General features: G+C 35.7%; 1 protein-coding gene across 1 annotated transcript in view; it reads right to left on the bottom strand.

Annotated features, from left to right (window-relative positions):
- Positions 1-15,004, bottom strand: part of SLC16A10 (solute carrier family 16 member 10) — a 79,882-nt gene that overhangs the window by 20,245 nt on the left and 44,633 nt on the right. Inside the window, exons 2-3 of the mRNA XM_072855681.1 lie at positions 13,815-13,959; positions 9,885-10,323 (exon numbers count right to left, since the gene is read on the bottom strand). Of these exons, the coding sequence (XP_072711782.1) occupies positions 9,885-10,323; positions 13,815-13,959 (584 nt within the window). The remainder of the gene's footprint in view (positions 1-9,884; positions 10,324-13,814; positions 13,960-15,004) is intronic.

Raw genomic sequence — 15,004 nt, 5'->3', positions numbered from 1 at the left:
AAAGTTGACAGCTACACCTACAGTTTTAACTTTTTTAGATTATCTACAGTATAGAGAAATATCTGTTTGACACACAGTTATCTGTTAGTACTAGACATAATTTAAAAGATACTACCCTATCATTACAAAACAGACTAATAGCAGATTCTGGGAAATAAAAGATGTAGTAGACAAATGACTGATGTAGGAGACCTGAAGAAATAAATAAGTTTCTTGAACAGCAGCCCACAAAAGTGAATGTAGTGATGGAGGCTGATTTTTTTCCAGTTTGAGTAAAAAAACCAGACATACCAATTAGATACGAAACATTATTTTACACAACATTTTAAAAGTAGCAAATTTATTACATAATACAAGTGGTTCACAAAACAGAGACAGTACTTACCTTACAAGAAATGAATTTCTTCAAGATGTGCTATGTGTATGCATTGTGGATATGCATGTGTTTTGTATGTTTAAGTTTAGAGATTTTTGGTTACTAGAGCCCATACAGTATACATCATACTTTTCGTCATGCTTTGCACTCAGACATAAAGGACAGCATTTATATCTGTGCTTCTATTTGTCTCCACTGTGGAATCCAGGGGCATAGGACTTAAAGGGATGAGAGAGGTGCAGGATTAGGACTGTGCACACAGAATGCACAACCTGAAGAGCTTCACTTATTGCAAGGTATGCAACTCCTTTCGCCTATGCCTCCTTGAGTAGATGCACGTCCCGCTGCAGAGAACACAAAGCAACTGCCACTGACTAAGTGGAGATGACCACTCTTGCAATGCAGCAACTGAAACGCTAGTTTCTCAAATGAGGAATCAATCTAGGAATGTCACACTTGACAATATTTAGGGAATACAACATCAGTAGGCGGGGCTTGAAGAGTTACAAAAATATTTGTAAGCAATGTTATGGATGATGACTAGGGTCTTGTTGAGCAGAATGTTGACTGCTGCAGTGAGATTGATCCTGACTATCCTATAGCTTGTCCAGATACGGCAGCTCAGACCTGCTTGGAGAATCTTGGGTGGTTTCTATACCCTTCATATTTTCCAGTATAATTCTTCTTAATGACTCAAAGCTTTTGCTTGGGGACGGCACAGTTTACAAGTGGAAAATGGCTATTTTTCCAAATGGGCAGAATAGAGAGACTGTTTCATCCTGAATAAATAAGGCCTTTCAGAAACTGAGTATATGGAATTGAATACAGTTTTCAAAGTACATAGCAAGAATTTCAAGTAAGTTCCTAGAAAAACTGTGGGTACAGAGGATCTCATGAGAGCTTGGCTCTTCATTTCTCCAAGCAGATTGCACAGGAAGACAGTTTTTATTGGCACATGTTCTAGGGGGCAAAGGTTTAAACATTGAATTTGCTCAGCAGAATCATATCTCTTATTAACAAAAACAAGGCATATCACTGATACAGAGCGAGAAATGGGTAGAGACAAGTCAAAATAGCTGGCTGGTAAAGAACAGAGCTGAAGGACAAATCATCCTGGTTCAATTTAAGAAGGCAGTCCAAGGTCATAAAACAGCTGTAGAATAGTTAAATCACATGAAGGCAAGGATCTTACACTACGGAGGGGAAAGGGGGGGAATCAAATCTGGCAACAAAAATCTGCATCATATCAGCAAGACCTCCTGCTCACGATGTTGTTTCTAAAGTGGAGGAAAAAAAAAAGATGACTTTTCTTAGCTAAAGAACAGGAACAAAATGGATGTTCCAGCAAAAGATAGGAATTACAGACCAGTAGACACCACTATCTTTTTGTCCAAGGACAGACTATGTGGGGACAGCACTAGACCGCACAACTTTAAAGTAACAAACAGAAGGTCTGGAGACAGACTAAGCCACACAGAGGACAGACAAATATTTATCTGAGCTGTCTGATTTTGTGATGCAGCCTAGAAAATGAGTTTGTTTATATGCATTAAAAAGTTCTTATGACTCAAAGTACTTTACAGAGATTCCAACCATCTCCATGCCCCTCCGAGGAATAAAAATGTGTCTTGTTAGGATGGTGAAGATTTTGAATGCAGTTTAGCTTCCATCTGAGAAGCAGACTGCCTAAATGATTTAGCCTTTAAGTGCCCATCATGTGTTCTGATGAGATATATCTGAAATGCATTGCTTTAAAGCTTCCCTATGCAGCAGAAGGACCATGACCTTTCTCTTTGATAACAGAAAATACAATTGCAGTATTGCACGTAGCTATCTTTAAGCCCAGAGATTGTCTAGAGAACAGATTCATGAGTTCTTAAAGACAGTTTACATACTGAGGGCACTGTATCTGTCACTAAAACTAGTGAGCTTCCCGCAGTGAACTAGTTGCCCTGGGTGTCAAAAGGAGGCCCCTCACAGACACTTACTAAACTCTTCTAGAATTTCAAGAAGGCAGAAGCCTACATATAAAAAATACCTGCCTGTGGAACAGGCCAACCTTTAACAGCCCATATGTGATCACAGATGTAGCCTGGCATGTGGCACAATGTACATTTTCACTGTTGTGTTTTGATCTGGAAGCCTGAACAGGCTCTAGAACTTACTGCAAGAGAGGTACACACTTGCAAATGTGGAAACCAAAGAGGCCACCATAACCTTCATTATGCCAAGGGAAAAGGTTTGACTTCCAAGGGTTTAAAAACCCTACTGAGCTCTTTGATCAGGTCTCTAAATATTTCACCACTAAATATTTTCTGTAGAGAAGTTCTGTCTCTATTAGTCAGCTACCTCAAAGACCTGGATTAAAATCCTCCAGGCTGTCAATAATTCAAATGACAAGGGCTCTGGTATTGTTAATGATTTTGACCTAACACAAGCTAAAGAACTTCACACAAGTGCTAATGTAATGGAAATCATGAATTCTGAAAGTTAAGACATAAGAACCAGTCTCTCAATTACATTTAACTTCAGTTTGCAGATGAACAGGTTTCCCCAAACCTATTATTTTTTGGAGATGAAAGTGAGTAATTTCCTATTTCCCAGGAAACTTCCTATTGTAAAAGATATCATTGGAAAGACAGCTGAAAGCCCACGGGAGGTAATGAACAGGAAATAAACTGAACTGGAAGGATTATCCATATGAAAGAAAGCCCAAGATGACTAGGCATGCTGGGTAATACTGACTCAAATGCTCAAAATGGGCCAAGTGGTCTCCAAAGGATAACACAGCAAGGCACTCTATCTGTCACAGCTCTTTGTGGACTGAGCAGAGCAGGGGATTACTGGCCTGGTAAGAATGCTTGTCATTACTGGCACTTCTTCCCAGCCATTCCTAAGGTCTATAAAAAGAGAAGGCAGCTAAACTGATTACCTTCATGTAATACGTAATACCGTGGGAAGCAAGGAATCTCCTCCAAATTCTTCCAAGCATAGTATATTCCTTGTTTTCATACAGCAAAGCACAGCACCACAGAGGACATACACACTACAAGATATTTTTATTTCCTAGTGAAAAACAGCTACACAGTGTCCACTGCTGGCAGCTAGGCTTATTTAGAGGCTAAACCTTCACTTCATTGTTACAAAGTTTGCCCAAGAATCTGAAAAGGCAGTTTACCAGCAGAGCCAGTGAATCTCATATTTTCAAATAAGATGCCAGCAGAGCCTGAGAGTCTGTACCTAACAGTGGTCCTGGGGCTACTCTATCTTTTTGGAATACCTTTTAGCTGGCCAGCTGCTTGGAAGCCTCTACTTTTCATTGTGAGATGCATCTTCTTTTCCAGTACAGCTGATGAAAATCTTAGAGCAGAGTCCAAGGTGATGCTTTGTTTCTCAGTGGCAGTCTCTAGAATCTGAGGCAGTATCTACCCATTTTTTCCAAGCATTAAGTCTGCAGTCTCACTTCCCTGTTCCTTGGAGGTCCAGCTGAACCTATTCCTTGCACATGCAGATTCAGAGAAGCAATGAGACACTGAATCTTCAGTATCGTCTACAGAGGAGAATAAATCCAGTATTTAAATCTGTCTCCTAAGACAGATTCTCCCAAGGAAGTTGTTGGAAAAAAATGGCCAGGCACACAACATTTTTTCATGTCTTAAACATAAAGCACACAGACACAGAACACATGCACTCCACATAGCTACTGCTAACCAAAAATCTCTACATATGCAAGTATGTACCCATCATGGAATATGAACGTTGATAAGCATCAAAAGTCAGATTTACACAGTAAATTAAGAAATAGGCAGCAAAGCAGGGTGAGAAATATTGAAATCTATTTTTCCGGAGCTATTCTGAAGTTTTAAGAGTATAGTCAGTGTAATGGTAGCTTTCACATTGCTTATCAATTAATGGGTAGCTTTGTATACAAGCCTATAACCATATTTAAACAACAAGCCTAATTTTCAAATAGATCTAGCCATTCTTTAAGAGTATGTATATCTTTACAAAAAAAGATTTAGACTTAGAAAGGTAAACTTTATCAATACACATTTTTATTGCATTGTTTACCATCCAGTTGCTTTTTTAAAAGTAAAACATGTAATAAATATTTGCACTATTTTGTTCAACTATCCAGTTGTTCAATTCAGTTTTTTATCCTGCATGGTGTCAAACACTATAAATAAGACAGGACCTATCACCAGCAAGAGTCATGTAATAAAAGTAACTGCTAAACCAAACCATGTCCCAAGACAAATTACTACAGAAGCTTAGTAGTGACCTTAGTCACTGCTTAGAAAACACTAAGCAGTGACAACATCCATTTTAAGCAGTATTTCTTTTTACCCTGCTAAATAAAGCACAAAAGGCAACAGCGTATCTTTTAAACTACATAACATGTGGGCTTGTATCAAATTTTAACAGAATTGACCTCACAAGCTCGTAAGAATTAAGGATGTATGATCCTGATTAAGTACATACTTTTTAAAGGGTAAGAGAGAACAGCACTAAACACTTAAAATTAGACTGTGATTCCTGAAAAACGGAAGTTCTCTGTTTATTAGCAGAACAAGCACAGGACAAGAAGTGGCACAGAGACTAGGTATACTTTCTTTCAAATATACTTAATATTCAAATACACTTACTTATTTCCTTGTGAGATAGTCCTTATTAAAAACAACTTGGGGAGAGTGTTTTGCATTAATCTGACAGATTTCTGTTGTGGACTCACAATTTAAACCTGAATGGACTAAACTAGTTTTTTATTTGGCTATTTGCCTATTTTAGAGAGACCTCACAAGAAAAAACTCTTAATCACTGCAGTTTAGACTGGATTTAAAATTGAGGGGAATAACAACCATTTGATTTAGTAATCCTATGAATTATCAGTTTGTCATTGAACAATATGAATTAATGCTAAAAGTATATAATAAAATTAAGTCAAAACCTATTTATAGTATTTCTCCCAACCCAATTCCCCAAAAATCACATGGAATGGAAACCTACTAATGGAATTTGAGACCAATTCACAGAATCACAGAATCGTATAGGTTGGAAAACACCTTTAAGATCATCGAGTCCAACCATAAACCTAACACTAATTCAACTGGGATAAGAAAAGCTCTCCCCTTCTGGTTCTCCTCTACAAAGGCCAAAAGGAACATGATGCCTATTTCGCATGCAGCTGATATCTACCAGTCAAGGACTGGTAATTCTTGCCAGCTCCTTGATATGAATCCTATCTAGCATGCCATATAATTAATTTGTTGATTTGTTTCATTTTAGTTAGAGCCTAGTTCGTGAGCAGGTTATTTTCTCTGGTTTTAACGGCTTTTACTCTATCTAGCAAATACAGTGCAGCTGGTTAAAATTGCTAAGACCTGGCTAACTCCATTATTCCAAAGCCCAAAATGAGCTCTTACTTCTTTCTTACTACAAGTCTCACAACATGCATCCTCCTTTCCAATACGCTTCAGAAAACACAAGAGAGACAAACAGAAATCAGGGCTGGCCTCAGAAGCACTCAGAGACCCTGCCTGTGACCTTAGGAGCTCCTCTGCTGTGCCAAGCCGGCAGACAGCAGCTGATGTGCAGTGACTAGAGCACACCAAGTCTGCAACTTCCAGCTACCATGGACCTGAGTGGTGACACACAACCCTAACCAGCAGGACCTGTGGCACCTGTGTTTCATCACATGGTCAAGAGCACCCAACACTGGCAGAAACTGCCTTTCCAGGTGGGAAAAACTGGACTTGATAAGTACAGGAACCAGATCTGAAGGCTAAGGGAAGAGTTGTAGGCACGAGACTCCATGTATAAGTGGTTTTTCTTAGGGGACTTGCAACCAGCATCCCATTCTAGCAGTCTGGCTATTGTCAGCCAACCCTAATGGTGGGGAAATTTCAGAAATTTTAGCATAACAAAAGCTGTCACTTGTCCAGGTATCATATCCCTTTTCCAGCATCCCTACAATTTTAAAAATACAGTAAACAATCGAACAACAGTAACTTTCATTTTTCCTCAACTTTCAAGCTGAGGAAAGTAATGTCTGGTTTGGTAGATGTACCAGCAAAGAGTTATTTTTTCTTATAGCCTTTGACTTATCTGGAAGTACGTACTTTTATGTACTTCCAGAAGTACATAAAATGTGTTTTGTATCAAAAGCAGACAAAACTAGGATAAAAAAATTCCAGAGCTATCTACTGGAGTTGAAGTATCTGTGCTGAAGGGCAGAACCCATGCTGTTCCTTCATAAACACTAATCTATTCACTTTCTCAAATACAGAACCACAGAGACTTCCTAAGGTTTTAAATAGTCCCCCCAGCATACATCATTCCCCACCAGCAATAAATGCTATGGTTCTTCACTTAGTCATGTTTTCATAAAAATAAATAACCTCTTTCAATTAAAAAGATTTTCCCTTCTTTTTGAAATTATTAACTTTGAGTTAGAGGGATGAGTGTTTGTTTAGATCTAAAAGCAGACCTAAATTCTTGAATGAGTTTAGGTTTATATAGAAATAATTACAGAAACGGTGGCTTTAGCTGCAAGATCACTTCATTCTTTAAGACCCAAGCAGCAAGTTTACTGTTACTCCTATGACTGCATCCTCCAACCCAGCGATTCAAACTCCTGCTTCCTGTCACAAAGATTTCTGCTACTGAGGATACATGCATCCTTGGTAATCACATACAAAACAATTATAAAATAATCTTAAATATATGACCTGCAGGTATTAAGCTCTTTTCATCCTGATCGCTTATCCAAGACTGAAGGTTAGAAAAATCTTATACATTCTGGAAGTGGAAATACTGCTATTTATGAAATTCGAGTTTTAGTTTTCCATTTCAACATCAGTAAAGCTAGGGATTATTTATTAAACTATTTGTATATCAAGCTTTCTGAAAGATTAATGAGCACTTACATAGTACTTAATGGACCATATACATAAGCAAACAGAAATCTGACATTGATGGCACCTACATAGTTTCTTTATCAGTATAAACACATGAAATTTTATTCCAATTCATACTGTTTCTTACCATCCCTATCATACTCACTGATCACAGTTTGGTTTAGGCTTTAAATATTTCAGAGTATGGTCAAGAGTCCTGGGTACATAACATAACTTAAGTAGTACCTCAATCCTCCATGGTTTCTTTGTGTATATTGAAAGGTACTCAAATTAAATTTTGGATAGAAATCTGAATCATAAATAAGCAGATGTTTTAAAAGATTTAAAGAAAAAAAATAAAGCTATTTTCCATTTAATAATGCTATCTGCAAAGCCAAGAATGAAAGCTAAGCTTCTGGTTTAGAACGGTTTTATTTAAAAGTAGTGGGAGCTTACTATATATTGTTTAAGAAGGTTTTCCTCTCTGGTTTACAGGAGGACCAGAGAATTATACAGTAAAATTGAGTATTTAGAGACAAGTCATTAAAGAAAAACTTGTGCGTTTCAGGAGGGGGTTTTGGTAATAAAACTTATCAGTGAAGAGTTCCTAAGAGCTGGTGAAGCTTCCCCTCTCAAAAGTGGCATACAAAGCAAACTGACTACTATTGAAGATTTTATGTTATAAATAGTTAAGCTTCATGGTTCCTCTGAAACTCTGAGCAAAAAAAAGGCTGGAATTTAAATCTCTTAGTATAATTTTGATATAATCTTTAACATATTAGATTCTAACTGTACTTTGGAATAGTTTTATAGTGTTATCAAACATTATATTAGAAACAGCCTTGATCAAGTTGTTTTCCTGTACTGGAGCTGTATTTCACAATCAGAATTTGTGCCAATCTGATACAGGGTGAAAAAAAGCACTCAACAGGAGTGAAAGCACACTATAAAAAGAAAAATTATATAATAAAAAAGATACAAAGGGTTTTGTCCTCTACAAGTCGACCAGCACCTTTAGTCCAATCTAGAAACAAGAAGCATTCGTACAAGCGTCTTGGTAAAAAATTACAAGATTTTTATTAAATAAAGGTATTTTAGAGGTTCTATGTGACTGCTTGTATAGCCTTGTTCTTCAGTTCTCTGCAAGTGTTAATGATCATTTACAATCTATCCAATAGCTTTCTCTACAACACTTCCCTTCTACTCCTCTGAAGACTGTTTTGTTTCAAAACATCTTTACAAACTTATCTCTACAAAGATGTCACAATAGCTTAGTCATCCAATTGTACAGTTCTTTGAAATAGTCTAAGTGTTATAGAATAAGATCTACACAATTAAAAACTAAGTAATAAGAACTAGCCATGAATAAAAGTCAGTTTATGGCTGCTCAAAAACAAACCAGCCCCCACCCTAAGGTAATTTTTAAAATAAAATCTGATGCAGAGTCAGTAATCTAACAAATGTATTACCAGAAAGCAGTGACACCACTTGCTATATTGCATACAAACCCGTGGGCTTTTAAGGAGTTGAAGATTTTTGACAAAATTCAAGACATTATCATTAATCTTACTGTTCTACCATGGATGAATAATAAATATTAATATGATCCTTCTGCCTTTGTAGTGGGTACTAGTTCTACTAGTTCATGCTTTTCATCAGATACTCTTGAATAGGAGGATGTGTAATGGTCTAAATAGAGCATCTCAGCGCAGGTTGTGGGCTTTCCCCCCCCTCCTTTCCCTTTTAAGCCTTTTGGTTTGCACCACTTCAGTTTAGACAGCACCACCAGGGAACCGTTCAAAAATAATTCACCATTTAAGTAAGTAATGCAATGAGTGCCAGCCAGATATATTTCATGTAATGCGTCTCCCAGTTGCATCAAAATTTCTTAGATTAACAATGTACTACAGAAAAAAAAATTCTGCTAGGGAAACAAATTAACTTTAGCACATGTATAAGAAATGGCTGATTGACAGCTTCCCTATCATCAGAAGCTAAAGCTCTGTCAGTTACTGTAGACAGCAATAAAAACCAGCTGAATTGGCAGCTAGAAGCACTACATAACAGGATATTAGCGCTGTAGTGGTAAACTAAAAAGCTAAAGTTTGAGAGACAGAAAAATCCAAGTATTTTGCTTTTAATAAACCTGGAAAATGGTCAATAAAATATACCCTAAAAATGCACATTTTAACAAACATACCTCAATTTAAAGGAACAAAAATTAGAAGTTTTACCAGTTTTTTGTTATTTACTCCTTCCATTATTCCTCTGAAATGGACAAATATCATTGGCAATGTACGCAGCTGAGTACCAAAATAAATAATTCTCTTTGGAATAGTACAGAATACTTTTCAAATGCCTCTTTTCATGTTTAAAGTATTTTAAACCTTAGATTGAGAACGAGGAACTAAAATTTTAACTGGCTCAACTAATAGTTCTGATTAGAGCCCTCTTTTAATCAGACAACATCAAAATTAATTTCATGTTTCTCCCCAACACAACTTGCACTTTAAATACTGCTTCCTATCACCAATCATTTTCTTCGTCCACAACACAAAGGGAAATAGCTATAGTTTTAAAGACATCATATGTAGGAAGAAACGTGCACTTACCAAGTGAACATAAGGCACAAAGTATCCAAAAAGTGCAGCTGGGATCCCAAAAGCCCAGATTCGGTAACTGAGAACTTTAAAAACAGAGAAATTGCAAATCTTTTTTTCAGAAGGAAATCTGAACTTTCCCTTCTTTCCTCCCTCCTTGTCTTTGGCGTTGGAAACGAGGGGTTTGTATGTAAAGCCAGCCAGGAACAGAATAAACATAAGGATGCACAGGACCCGCAAGGTGTTGTATAGGCCAACAGAATCGATCAAAACTCTCAAGAGGAAGGGCAGTGACACGGTGAACAAGCTGCTGCCTGCAGTGACAATGCCATTCACTAGTCCAAGGCGTTTCTTGAAATAGTGACCGAGAATGACCAAGGATGGCTGGTACGCAAATGAGCAGCCACAGGCAAATAAGACTCCATAGGTGAAATATAGAGGTTCAATGGTGCTATATCAAAAGAAAAAAGAAAAAACCATTAGTGTTTTGTACAACACTGTATGCTCACATTCACCTACCATATACAAGACAGTTTTCCAATGAATTGACATATTTACAGAAGTGCGTTAAGACTTTGTATGTACTTATAGTTGAAATACACTGTGTCAGCTTAATTCAGCAATTATTCTATTTTCTTCCACTGAAAATTTCATAGAATTCACTGAACAGGTAAAAAAACCAAAATTATATTTAAGTATAATTACACCAAATAGTCTGGCTAAAAAAGTTTTTTAAATCATTGTCAGGGTGAATAAGCCAAATATAAGTTCAACCATTGCTGGGGTTTTGGGTTTTTCTTTTCCAAAGAAAATGATATTGGTTTGATTTACACATTTCTTCACTGTGCTAACAGTTCTAATGCAATACTGAACACTCCTCATGAATCCAGAAAAATTAAGTATTTACATAGTTTATTATGAAAATACAATAGCAGAAGTAGTAAACATCATTAATAATGAAAAATAAAACAAAAATACTGTCGAGTTTTGGTAATATAATGCATTATTAGCAAATGATAGACCAAATTTTAGGTATTAATTTTTTTAGACAAATAATCCCTTTTATTAAATATGCTAAATTCAGTGTTTTGATCCAGATATTGGATATGCTATGAAAGAAATAGGAAAAAACATCAATAAAGAATGAAACATTTCAGCTCATATTAAGGAGGATCTTCATCACAAGGTTCTCTACTATTATGATCTACTATACAACTGAAATGAAGCAGAGCCATTGTATTAGATCACAGGCAGACATGTGACATTGAAAGGTACTTGTGCAAGAATTCTTAACAGTATGAAGTAGCAGTGTTAGTATAATTAAATTAGTATTATAGCATTAATAAGTCAAAGGAAACATTTTTTACATTTAGATGAAGAAGGCAATGTGTGAGAAATGTTTTTATACAAGATTTCTGAGGTGGCACATGATGATTTATTTAATTTATTTTTTTTAATACTATGTTTTCAATGAACCATGGGCTCTTTTCTATCAGCTAACACCTGCTTTTAAAGCAGTTATAGAAAACCATTTAACCTGTTAGCCAATATGTTAACTTTTTTTAAGGAGTATGAATGTTTTATGTAGTGCTTTTCATGGTAGGATGTTACCTGCCAGCATCCCTCTATACCAAAACACACTCCGCAAGCTTCCCATGCAGTTACAGAAATTCTTAGAAAATAGTATTTGACTAAAAAAGGTCTGACACCAGGAACCCTGGTTTTGTGTATTATTGTGAAAAAGAATATTTGTGTAACATAATATTGTTGCTTTCTACATTAAACTACCGATTTCTAAAACTGATTATACACAAGGTAAGCCAGCAGAAACAACATAAGGGGGAAGACTGGTTACCTTTATCAATGGAAAATAACCAGGAAAAATAAAAACAGAAGTTATAAAATGAGAAGAGGAACATAATACAGTAAGGACAGAGAAATTCTGCTTCCATCTGTAGATTCATTCAAAGAGCTTGTAGCACGACATACATACTTAAATATTTTCCTGCATTACAAATACTCTTACATCTCAGCTTCCTAAGAGATAAAATTTATATTAAGAAATCAGTATGTAACAAAAGCAGTAACTCATTTACATTTACTTACTGTACAATATTTTACTTTTAGAACATTGACTTCTATCTGAACTATACTCCCTCAAGTAACTATACTCCCTCAAGTAACATAGGTATAAATTATTTTAGCGTAAGTAACATAATGAAACACCAAGAATGCACATTAACATGGCATGTACTCTAACAAGAATTCACCTCTCCTTTCAAAGTGCTCCTCAAATTCTAAAACAAAATTCAAATAAGCTAAAATATTTTTGAAACCTTTACAAAATAACTTCCTTTTGCATGCCTCTTCTGTGCCCTTGTTCCATTGGATATGAGGGAAACAAGGATGATACCATTTTGTTCAAAGGAAGAAAACATCTTTCCTTTATCAAGACGTTGAATTTATAATAACAAGCCTGTTTTAGTATTCATCACTTAACATACTACTGGGAAGCAAGGAGGAAGAAAGACTTTTCCAAGATGCATTCTTTTAGTTTTCACCTCACCTGTGGTGAGGTTTCACCTCACCTTTTAAAACATATCAGGAAGTGGGGGTTTTGTGTGTTTGCTTTACTAAAATGAATTAAGCAAAATATTTGCACTTGGATTAACCAAAAAATAAAATAAAAACCATAAACTTGCTCATGTAACAAGAAAACAAAGCTTTCTTTTTCCCATAAATAAAAGTTATTCCAAGAATAAATATAAACACTAGTCTCAGTACCTAAGACAGAACTATTTGTCTTCTCTTTCTGTAAATGTGTAGATACGTTTTCACATTAGGGGACATACACCCAAACTAGACTTATTAGCTCAGGCATAAGTGCCACACAGCACGGATATTAATCCATCCAGATCACAGCCAGCTCACATCTATCTGGTTCAGAGTACAGGGATAGAAAACGCATTTTCACAAGCCTGTCTGTATAGATACATTTTCACCTATGTAGAAAACACTTCTGAATTTCGCTTTAGATTATTCCTCTACTTATTCTGCTGAGGGCGAGGGTGGGGGACCAGACTGAGAACTAGAGGTAACTCTGCCTTTTTTTCTACTACTTCTTACCCTATCTTCACTACACAATTTCTGCTGATGACTAGAATAAGTGAGTAAATTTCCTGTTTCCTCATCTTCTATTGGGCATGTCCAACAAATTAGCCGCTCTTGAACTTCTTAGGATTTATTCTGCAAAAGTTACAAAAATGTACAAAATGAAGTGTAACATGGAAAAAAAAAGCACTCAGCTACTGTTCAAGTTTTTTCAATACCAGAAGAACGAACTGAGATTTTCTTAATAACGCCAATAAGCCCTAAGTATATGTCATTATACCAAGGTTTTTCACTATCTCTGTGTTTGGCAATTGGACCAGTAAGAATAGAAGAAAACATCAAGTTTTATTAGAACATTAACACCTTCCTGGAGGTCCTACACTGCATATTTATCAAAAGTAAAACAGTGTTTTAAAAGCAAATTGAGGGGATGGGGCAGGGGGGGAAGACAGAAACAATGTTTATGTACCTGCTAAAACACAGCATACATCAAGCAAACATACAACAAGTTTATCCAGGATAACACTGTTGATCTTACAGCATTAGTATTGCTGTTGATACATTTATACATAGTGGTTCCTGTTAAACAGGGAGTGCTGTTATGAGGTTATATTATATTTTTAAAATTATTTTTGAAGTTGAAAGTACCACTTGAGAGTTTTCACAAGTCATAGTTAGAAAGACAAAAACAAATAAAACAAGTTTTCTACTCTACAGATAATATAAAGTAGCACTGCTTACTCCTTCATATTCTGTTGATAGGATCAGCATTACCTCTACACTGTAAAATTGATAAAATACTTCAAATGTAAAGAAAATAATTTTTTTTACCTTACAAAAGAACTTGAAAGGAGTCCAGCAAACCCTACTGCAGCTCCAATAACAGCTACTTTTCGACAACCAAACAGGTCTGTGAATATGCTGACTATTGGAGAACAGAAGAAGACCATCCCCATAGAAAGAGAGTTCACCCATGCTGCAAAATAGAAGAAGACAGCATTTTAGAAGACCAAATGATTTAAGCTTTCAACTAGTATTTATTTTAGTTCAGCAACATAAATCTTAGATAAAAGCTGGGTAACAATTGGGTAACTATTTTAAAAATATTTAAATACATTTTTAAATATATTTACCTAACATGGTAAAAAAAGCCTGACCAATTTACATAATCAACTAATTTAGACTTTATCAGATCAACAAATGCAATTAGCTACAGAAGTTATTATTACTTTTACTTTGTAAAAAAAAAAAACCCGCAATTATTCTTCCAGTAACCAACCTAATATTCAAACTGATGACTAGGCCATTAAAGATACCTTTGAGGTTCCATATCCATTCTGACATCAATTAGCACATTTCACTTGATTTAATTCTAGACTTGAATGACTTTAAACAGCTACGTTTGCTGAAAAAAATTAACAAATTTTTAACATAATTACATAGATCTAGATCATACTGAACATTATTAATGAGTAAATGAATAATAGGCTTTTATACTGTAATATACACACTATAAATATGATTTAATTTTAAACTAAAAGAACTTGAGCTAGTACAACCATTTCCATATATAATGGGAAAATGTCACTACATCTGATACTGGTCCAGCTTTACAGACATTGTTAAAACTGTACTTTGTTTATAAATGAGTCTTTAGATCCTTAAGATTCAGTTCAGGTGAGTACACTAAAGTTTCAGCCACAAGTGTGGTTTTTATTCCAAGTGTACCAAAAATATCTTCAAATAACTTAGGTAGAAGATAATTTGATTCATTTTAAATTAAAAGTCAACTTTCTGCTTCACTTCATACAGGTGTTCAGAACCACATCATTTACCTGTTATCATCTAATCATTCTTTCAAACATGCATTACTGATGTTACACCCAACAGTTCTCCCAGGGCATAAAGGTAAATCAAGCTGCTGTAGCACAACAGGTACACCAAATATATTCAGGTGGGTAAATGTCCCCATCTATTTGGAAAAAAAAAATTGATCTAAACAGGTAGTAGAAAAAGCTACT

This window comes from Ciconia boyciana, chromosome 3 (genome assembly GCF_034638445.1).
Source record: "Ciconia boyciana chromosome 3, ASM3463844v1, whole genome shotgun sequence".
Lineage (NCBI taxonomy): Eukaryota > Metazoa > Chordata > Aves > Ciconiiformes > Ciconiidae > Ciconia > Ciconia boyciana.
The sequence above is the reverse complement of the archived record's forward strand: the minus strand, read 5'-3'. Positions and strand labels throughout refer to the sequence as shown.